This window comes from Cucurbita moschata, unplaced genomic scaffold, assembly GCF_002738365.1.
Source record: "Cucurbita moschata cultivar Rifu unplaced genomic scaffold, Cmos_1.0 Cmo_Scf00022, whole genome shotgun sequence".
NCBI classification, from domain to species: Eukaryota; Viridiplantae; Streptophyta; class Magnoliopsida; order Cucurbitales; family Cucurbitaceae; genus Cucurbita; species Cucurbita moschata.
Genome location: NW_019268538.1, coordinates 1,278,388 through 1,288,704, shown reverse-complemented (window position 1 = coordinate 1,288,704; position 10,317 = coordinate 1,278,388). Strand labels below are relative to the sequence as shown.

The window sequence follows — 10,317 nt, the reverse complement described above, 5'->3', positions numbered from 1 at the left end:
TTTTTTTTTTTTTTTTTTTTTTTTTTTTTTTTTTTTTTTTATAATGAAAAGCCGAAACATTAAGAACAGAATCCAAACATGTTTTCTTTTTAATAAAAAAAAAAATCAAATTTTTTTTTGAATTATTATTATTGTTTTGGTATGTTTCATTGTCTTGTTATTAATTATTGCAATGTAAAGTCTTTTTCACCCAAAGGTCAATGTTGGAAAAGTTTGTTGCAAGAGATTCCGTTTCTTTATGATATTTTAATACCTAAATTTTAAAAATATTTCTTTTTTAAATGAATTTTTAAAAAAATAATAAAATCATCGAGAGCGTTCAAAACTTAAATATTTTAATAAAGTTATTTGTTAGTAGTCGAGTGTAAATTAATATACCGTCTAAGTTTAGTACACAAAAAACAAGACGGTATATTAGAAGAAATAAGACGGGTATTACTATTTTTTTAATTTGATGCGTTTTTTTCGCCGATATACTATTTTCTCTAGTTTAAATAAAAAAAATATTATTATTATTTTCTTTAATTACTATGTCAAATTTCTCTTAATTTATAAGAAAAATTCAAATTTAAATTTCATAGAAAGACAATTTATATTATTATTATAAAAAAAAAGACTTGAAATTTGTAAAAATGATCTCATCATAGTCATATCAAATTAATTTGTCTATTATTATTATTATTATTATATGAAAAATATACAATTAAAAATTTGCAATAAAGTATGCATAATTAGAATTAATAAATAACTCCAACATGCAAAGTTGAATAATATCTCTCGAAACTTGTTACTCACGTTTTAGCAATAAATAATTTAGGACAACAACTTATATTAACTTCATTTAAGAATTTAAATATGTGTACCACCAAACCCTAAACAAATAATAAATGGATTTATAATCAATTTCAACATTAAATATACTAATTATTTTCTTTTCTTGCAATAAATACATGACGCCAAATTAAATGGAAGAATTTAAAAAGAGTGAGTTAGGCAAATAAAATTGGATATTAAAATCGTCATGATCGCCCTGACAACATGCTACGATGAACATATAGTTCATAGATGAGTTTAAGTATAGAGCGTTCTTTAATATGAGAACGTTAAAGACCCAACAAAGGATCGTTAGTCCCAATTATCCGACAATGTATCGTAGCTCTATAAACATTTGAATGGCAGGAATATCGTCCCAGTAATGGTTCAATTCTAATCATATTTTTTTAAAAAAATTATTATTATTATTTGGCAGAAAAAAGAAATATTCCCTAAACCGTAAAGACAGACATACTCTAGAAATAGCAAAAATTTTAAAACAGTTTCAAGAACACAAAAATAAATAATTGATATTTTGCTGTTTGTAAGGTATTATTATTTTAGATGTTAAGTAATTCATCACACACAAACATGACTTCTGTCAAAATTAGTTGATTTTGGTGTACTTTATTTTTAGATAAATATTCCAAAATGACACTCGAAAGTAAAACTTTCTATTTGTAATTAGGTATGTTCCTATCGGTTGAATCAGAACTTTATTATTAAATAAGTTGGTTCGTTGTTTATGATAGTTTGACAATTTTTTACCTTAACCCGCTTAAATATTCCCCATGTATGTAAAGTTTGTTGAACTGAACATTGCTTTTTTTCTCGAGATTCGCAACTTCTTAGCCAATCATACACATCTTGACCAGTCTCGAGAGACAACCATGTGAACCTATGAGATTTGGTTTTCAAAGTAACTCATAGGGTATAAAATTCTAGGTAGGTAGTCACAATGACTTTAGATCTATACCCGTCGAGTTTTCTATTATTTGTACGACTCTAGTTGACTACTAGGCCGACCTACGTGGATCGAATCCACCAGATAGCAGACCCGCTAATAATTCGGATGTATAATAATAACAAAATGGTCATGTCCAACAAAAAGTACTTCTAATCTCAGTCATAACATAAAGAAAAACAGACTAGAAGCTTTAATATGAGCCACTGTAAGAAGAAAGTGCAGAACACTATTGAAAAGGATATGAATGGCATTAAATCCACTAACAAGACAAAGCAAACCCACTACTAACAATTCCATACCTCATTCTTTCAGCTATCATTGCTTTGCTTTTGGTGTTCTCCGGACTGCTCTCTCCTTCATATGGTAAATTCTGCTTGTTTGATGCATCCAACGCCGTCATCTTGTAGCCAAAGCTGGGACAAGGCCATCACAACTCATGAACATAGCAAGTTTCAGTAAATGCTTGGCCATAAAAAGGAGGCAATATCTAATCTTTCAGACATTCTTTTAAATTCATTATGTGTGGAAGCTAACAGAACAGTTCCAACAAAACATGAATAGATAGACCACTGATATTGAACAAACAATCATTGCAATTTTGGAACCATGTAGATTAGAGAACAGAGAAGAGTAGGCAAAACAAAGGTTTGTAGTACTTACAAGCAACAGCCTCTCTTCCTCTCACACTGCTTGGTTCTGTCATGATTGTTGATCCAAAATTGCAGACGACTGATCCTGCAGCTTATTGAAGATCATGAAAGGCAAATCCTTGAGTTAAACATTTGTATTTATACATTCAACTTCTTGTTCTTAAAAGCCAAAATTCCCATCTCATTATTGCTCAAAATTGTCTGAAAAAAATAAGAGGGGTCTTTCCTTCTACCTCTTTAGCATTTCATTCTGTTGATATAACACACACATACCATTTTCGATCTATCTATGCAACTACTACCATACACAGCACCGGATATGAAATGCAAGTCTGATTTTACATTTGGCAAACTGAAAAGCTACCCCCCGGTAAGGGAAGTATGCCATAACTTCGCATCCTGCTCTCCGCATCTGGGAGAAATTTAGTTGTCGAGAAAGTTATTCAGATGCAAAATGTTAGAAAGGACCTCTAATCATTTCCCCGAACCCACCGTGCTGAGCCTGCCTTTGCCAAGCCAGAGCTGAAATGACTAACATTTGCAACAAATAATGGATCCCTTTCTTCATTGTTGAGTTCATACTCATTATGATTAGCAGCATTTCCCTGATCCACATTCTCTAGCTCTCTAGTCAAATCTTCCATTGTCTTTTTTAAATTGGCTTTACTCATGTGCCCTGATTCACCAGTAGAGATGCCAACCATTGTTATTTTGGGGAGAAAAGGACTTGGCTGCACATTTTGCTTTGCCTGTTCCTGAGGAAAGTCGTCTCTTTGACGTCGTCTTGACCACAGATGACTAAACAAATTTCTAAAAGGATTGAAGGAACGTTGTTTAGGTTCTTGATTGGCTTCCCTATTATCTTGAATATCTAGAGGTGATGAACTAGTATACTGAAGTTCTTTGGTCTCCTTCACCGATTTAGAGTTAGTAAGACCACTTGCAGACTCTGAGATTCTTAAGAGAGAAGCAGCACTCCTGAGAAAGAAAAAAAATTGCATTAAACCTGTTCGTTTAAATTGTTTGGTTCATAGAAACCTGGTCACATACCTTCTCTCAAATGAATCGACCATGTAAGGGAATTTGGGTTGAATACCAACAGCCTTACGCAACCACCTATTTCCAAGAATTACTTTATCAACAGTATAAAGAAGCTGCATTTCAGCAACCTTAGAGATGACATTCAAGGGTATTCCAAGGTTGCCCATCTCATCCATCACTTCTTGAACCTAATAGGGAAGAATATGTGAGACAGTGAATGTAGGTGAACACTGCTCAGTAGTCAATCCAAGGACAATATTTTTCAGAACCCAGAAAAGTATAAAAATTGGGAGTATAAGCCATTATCCTTCTAACAAGCCAAACAAGTTAAAAAAAAAAAAAAAAAAAAAAAACCTCCGTTTAACTTCAAAATAGATTTTTTTAAAAAAAGGCTGAATAAACTTGGCACAACCAGTTCTTTCAAGCATTCAAACATTCCATCTTCCGTTATTTAAGATTGCAGCCAACCAGTCTCGTTCATTTACTGTTAAATCTCTTATGAGAGATCTTGTGGATACAACAAATCATGCATTACATAACCATAATCTTTATGAGGTGATTTGAAATAATTCTATTAAAAAGATTAAAATTTTTCTTTGGATGCTTAGCCTTGAAGCAATCAATACTACGGACATAATGCAAAGGCCTCATATTTATCCATCTCCATCAGGTGTGCTATGTGTTCTTCCATTTGCGAATGACATCTTTTTGGCCATTGTTCCTTTGCTACGAGATTTTGAAACATGATCCTTCATGCTTTTGGCAACTCTTAGTTAGCCTAACGACATTTATGACTTTCTAGCCTCAACTTTTGTGGGTCATCCTTTCCATGGAGTCAAGAAGGTTTTGTGGCTTGCATTAAACATAACTTTCCTATGGTTTCTTTGGGCGAGAGGAATGGAAGAACATTTAAGGATTCTTTCTCCAATTTTGATACTTTTATGGACTTAATTCTTTTTCAGCATTGTATTGGTGTAAATGTAAACACCATTTTCTAATTATAGCTTATCTTCTTTTTAACTTCTAAATTTGGGATTCCTATTTCTGAATGATATTCCACAATTAACACAATTGACTAAATCCCATGAAACCATTTCATAGAAGTTTATTGATATCTTTTCTTTTATAAAGCAACTTGTTCCTTCTAGTAATACCTCTAGGGGTTGGAGGTTACACTCGATTTTATTTCATTTATCATTGAATTTTGTTTCCCTTCTCAAAAAAAGATAGCATACCTCTTATATATGTTTGCTTAAAAGCCTTTTTTATATCTGATGTTTACTTAGAGCTATGGAAGGGAACTAAAAAAATCCATTATTCCTTTTTACCATCGAAAGGAAAATGAAAATATTCAAGCCAAATACGACCCAACCAACCACCGCCCCCTAAAAGAAGGCTATTCAATACTTTGGGTTCACATAAACAGGATCTCGATGTTTTGCAAAAATTATAATAGGGAAAAGGTGGGAATATTATTAGGAAGATCAGCACCAACGTATTTGTAATTACTGAGAAGTTGATTTGCATTGACGGTTACAAATAGAGGGTGTTAGGGAATATAGGGTAGGTAGAATTATGGGAATTAGTTTGTGGCAGAGAGATAGCCTTCTCAAAAGGCTATAATACAATTAGGGTATGTTCTTGAGATTGAAATTCAAAAGGCTATAATACAATTAGGGTATGTTCTTGAGATTGAAATGGGTTGATATGATATTCCACAAGTTCCCTCGCTGCCAGACATTGTAAGATAAGAAGCTAGTCCCTTTGCGCTCAAGAATTAGAAAGGTCGTCAAAATGCTGGGTCTTAAGAAATAAATTAAATACCTAGTACCTCCTCACAATAAAATGTTCAAGAATTATAGCAGATTATTGAATATCATACCTCTGGAGGCTCCAACAAACTATCGCCCATCTCTTCAAACACTTCTGCTGCTGCATTATCATCAGTTATTTCCCTTCGGCGCTGCAAACGCCGAGTTTGAATTAAAGCATGAAAATGCTGATCAACAGATTCTTCAAGAATATTATCGAGCATGTTTTTATCAAAAAAATAAGGAGTGTACCTGAATAACAAAATGAAAATACCAAAGATAAAATATGCCGAGAAAAAGTTCCAAAAATTATTGAGCAGATCGAGAAAAATGATCAGAGAAAAGCAACGACAATGCAACAAAAAAGAAAAAGAGGAAAGGAAACTGAGAATTATATTAATAGTGAGAGATCATAAAAAAAGAGGAGATGGATTATCCCAAACCAGTCGTCCTATTAAATGAACCTAATTAGCAATTTAAAAACAGAAAAAGGGCCAAGAAAAGGGAAAGGAAAGCTATTATTTGATCCTCACATAAGGGGGTTTTGGTGGTGATAAAGTAATGAACTAAAACAAATCTTTGTTTTTTTAAAAAAAAGAATTGTAAATGAGAAGGATAATTCTTTTCGAAGATCCCAATTTATCTTGTGCAAGTATTCTTCCTTTAAGAGATTTCTTCTCTGCATGCTTTTCCATATCGTCTTCAAACTAAGCTACCCTCCTCAACCCATCTCATATTGTCTTACAAACACACTCCCTACGGTAATTAGTAAATATTAACAATGGCCGTTCTTAGAGGCAAAAGCAAAAGAAAGAACACCTTTTGATTTTTTAAGTCATATAGTGAATATATGACATGTTAAGGACCAGCTTTTACAAGTTGTAACAATGTACTAACTCACCGTAGCAAAAACTGCATAACTAACATGAGAAAATGACATACCACTGTACCCCATCAGTAGTTGCTATTGCAATATCCAAGTTCTGGGCACTGAAAACAGGAACACCATCAATCTTTTTGCTCCCACCATTTTCAGGTAGGCCTTTAAGAAGCTTGTTTGCTGCTTTAACCTATACGTTAGAAAAAAATCATTCAAGGGCTAAGGGCATGAGTAACTGTCATGACATTCTAGCTGATGGATTTGACTAGCATGCTTGATCCTAGTAACATTTTTTTTTATATATTTTTGCGTTAATGAAAGTTTCTTGCTTCAGATAAGAAAAATCATACTTGCTTCTCATTTGGAATGAACTGAAATAAATGAGGTTTTTCCTGCATGATACAAGTAACTTCAGAAGTTAGGTCATGGAAAACAATGTCCAAAAATCAAGTAGCACATCGTCAACAGATCCTGGAAAATTTAGTACAACCATGCATTAGTTCAACAACCAAAAAAGTTTGTATAATTTTATTTTATTTTTCTGACATTCGTGAGTATTTGAACAAGCTTGTGTGAATCTTGACTATTCACACAGGGCAACCGTCTAACCCTACACATTTGGTTGCGAAGGAAACTCATTGGATATTATATCCTAAGTAGGTGGCTACTATGGCTTGAACCTACTCCCTTTAAATCCTTTATTGTTTACATAGCCAACCCAATTAGGTATGCATAATGAAACACAGTATCTCATGGTTATACACTCTCATGAACAAAATGTCAAAATGAATCAATGACATATTTTTGTCAGAGAGATTTTTTTTTTTTTTTTTTTTCTCAAAAGAAGAAAAATTAAAGAAAGAGTTAAACAAAGAATGTGCAGAAGTACAAATCTTTAAAAAAATCAATTCCTCCGACTCCTCTTGCGCCATTAAAAATTCTAGAATTCTGTTCCACCCAAATATTCCTTGTCCGTGATTCCATCTATGGCCAGACAAGAATTGGATTAAGATTTTCGTTGGCTGTTTGTCCCATAGCCCAGGATATGGAATTGTTCCAAAAAAAAATTCCCAACATTTTCACCGTCCAGCAGTGTGAAAACAAGTTTCCAACATTTTCTTCAGCTTTATGGCATAACAAACACCAGTTCAGTTGAAGACTAACGTTGGGACATCATTTTTTTTAACCTTGGCAATCACACCACTTAAACTCTCCAACCAAATGAAGCAATAACAACAGAAGGTCGTATGTGAAATCAAGGTAACCTGTACATGTGATTAATTTACTCACAATGTGATTATATGACAATTGCTCATAGAACACAAATAAATCAAACCATAGCTACCGATACCACTAAAAAGAGTATGCAATCACTATATAGGCAATTTAAATGAGCATGGGATAAACAGAAAAGGAACCTGATTACACAGAAATTTGAAAGATACAATCCAACCAATAAATTAAGATTGGTCCACCGATACTAAATTTAATACCTTGAAATGCTCGTATGCCAAATCAAGACGACATGCACCCACCACAGCACTTGGAATATTCAATCGCTTAACATATGTAACTAAGAAGAAAAAAAAAATTGAGTCAGGATGCACTGCTAATGGATGAAGTAAAATTGAGAAGTCAATATTAAGATACTAAAACATGGAAAACAATGACAAAACTCGAAGGAGATGCTCCAAGACAAACAGGTTTTCCAGAATCGTAAAGCAACTGTTAGAAAACAGAATAAGGGTGAAATTTCAATGGTTTGAAATGCTTTTAACAATTGTGAAGATAAGTTGCTGACATTGGAGAATAGATACAAGCCAATGCTTGCTTCAAAATTTCTTATTCTTAAATGTAGTTTGTTCCAAATGCATTTGGAAGTCTGGAAAGTCCATAAATACTGCAAAAGAAACGAGGATAAAGAGTAGCAAGAACAAAATTAAATGAGCCAATACCTGCATCACCTAAATCAGTAAAGAAGCGGAATATAGGGCCATTTCTTTCACTCTTAGTAATGGTTGAGAACAACTTCCTAAGCCACTCTGGAGTTCTGGAATAGACAAATAAGAGATGGCTTCACTCAGAACAGTACTAATAGTTGATAGCAACATTGCATTTTTTCTTCAGTTTCAATAACTAAAAATAATTAAGCAAAATTGAAAAAAAATCCAAGGGATTATAAAGCCAACATCATAATGATAACAGTCATTAAATTGGAATAGATTGTGCCTGGAGCGTACATATAAATCAACCAGATTCTATCGAACGGAAAATTAAACCAACATGTTACTTGTTACCCTCTCAAACCTAGCTTCAATCTCACCTCCCTTACAACATATAATTATCAATCTAAACCAATCATGAAGGGTAGTCTAGGGACAAAAGAATTACAGATTCAATCTTAAACTAGCAGAGATAGAGAGAGAACCTCTTGGAAATGAAAGGAATATCGAAGTGCGTCGAGACTGCCATAAGACCAGTCCCAGAAAGGTCGCACATACTGAAGACCTGGCCAACAAACGCAGGGCCGCCAGCTTTTCCATTAGAATTAAGACTTGAAATCCTCAGCGTCGACGGAAAACCAGAGCCGAACTCGGGCGATGAAGACAAACCCTTAACAGGCGAAGATTTGGAGGAGTCAAGGTCAGGATGAGTAGAATCAAAACGTGAATGAGTGAACAAAGGGGGTTTTCGAGGGACAGGGAATGCGACCGGAATGCATAGACGAGAAGAGGATGGTTGCAGGGAAAATGGCGGAATTGATTGAGGATTGGCGAAAAGGGCGCAGAAATTGGAGGTAGCGGAATTGAAGAAGTGGGTAATGAATTTAATTGGGCGGTGTTCGTGGTGGTCGTTGGGAGGTTCAATCTGGAAGGCCATGAAAGCTTGGCAGATTCCTTCTGATGCGACCAGCTGTATTAGGCTCTAGACTCTCGGCGCCATTTTTAACTTGGGGTTGGAGGGAGAGAAAGGGGGAGGTGAAGAAGGAGGGATGAGGATTATCAAAATTAAATAATTTTAAAAATATCTATTTGTAATATTCGTAAAAATATTATATAAATTATAATCTAAAAATAATTTGTTAAATGAAAGTAAAAGAAGTTTCTAGGTCAAATGAGGAAGTGAGGCCACTGTTTGCTGACGTATTTGGGCAGATGATACAATGGAGAGAAATAGAACGGTCAAGAAAAGACAAAGTAAGGGCAAGGGTAGATATGTCAATTTACACAAAAGTAAAAGTGAAGAAATTAAAAAAAAGAATCAATACTTGGATTATATGTAACATCTTCAAATAGATGCTAAATTAATAAAAATATTTTTAAATTTTTTGAAGAATAAAAAATATATATTAACCGTTCATTTTGGATCTAAAATATTTTTAATTTTAAATACTTAAAAAATACGGTTTAGTTTTTACAAATTTTATTAATACCTTACAACTTTTTTAAAAAGTTAAAAAGTATGCTCATGATTAGTATCGTGTTTTAAAAATACTCTTGATATTTTAAAATTAACATTAAAAGTTTAGAGATAAACGATTTTCAACTGTATATTGATTGTAAAATTCTTTTTTATTTTTTATTTTATTTAAAAGTATTAGTGCTACTTTTAAAATTTTAGAGGTATTTTTTATATATATATTTTTTAAAAAGTGGAGGAGTATCCTTCAATTTTTTAAATTTAAGGGTATTTTTTAAATATATTAAAATTTTAAAAATATTATTAAAATAAAATATTAAACGGTTACTCTCCAAAATTACCTAAGAATATTTTTAAAAAAAATTAATTTTAAATTTAAATGTATTAAAACATTTATGAATGTTTTTGAAAATAATGTACAAATATTTTAATTAATTCGATTAAGTTGGATAGTTGAAGATGAAGGATATCTACAATAAATTATTTACGAGCTACCTCAAACTATATACGAAATAAATAATAAATAATTTGAACTACACAAAAGACATTAAACTTTAGAAGTAAGAATATAATCAAAATTCATTAATTAAATTAAATAAAACAATGTTTATTGCTACAGTATTTTAGTCAAGTTAATCCATCAGTCTTTTTTTTTTCCTTTATTTTATTTATATACTCTTTTAATCATCCTTAAACATAGATGGATAATACCTCACACATTAACTATAATGTTGT

The 10,317-nt window shown here is 32.6% G+C and overlaps 1 protein-coding gene across 1 annotated transcript; it reads right to left on the bottom strand.

The window, feature by feature from the left end:
• Positions 1-2,553: 2,553 nt before the first annotated feature.
• LOC111459695 lies at positions 2,554-9,166 on the bottom strand. Its single transcript, XM_023102713.1, has 8 exons — positions 8,591-9,166; positions 8,118-8,212; positions 7,656-7,735; positions 6,513-6,554; positions 6,225-6,352; positions 5,354-5,534; positions 3,481-3,659; positions 2,554-3,408 (listed from the first exon to the last, which is right to left on the bottom strand). The coding sequence occupies exons 1-8, from the start codon at positions 9,040-9,042 to the stop codon at positions 2,901-2,903; spliced, it is 1,665 nt and encodes a 554-aa protein (XP_022958481.1). The 5' UTR covers positions 9,043-9,166; the 3' UTR covers positions 2,554-2,900.
• Between the last annotated feature and the right edge of the window lie 1,151 nt (positions 9,167-10,317).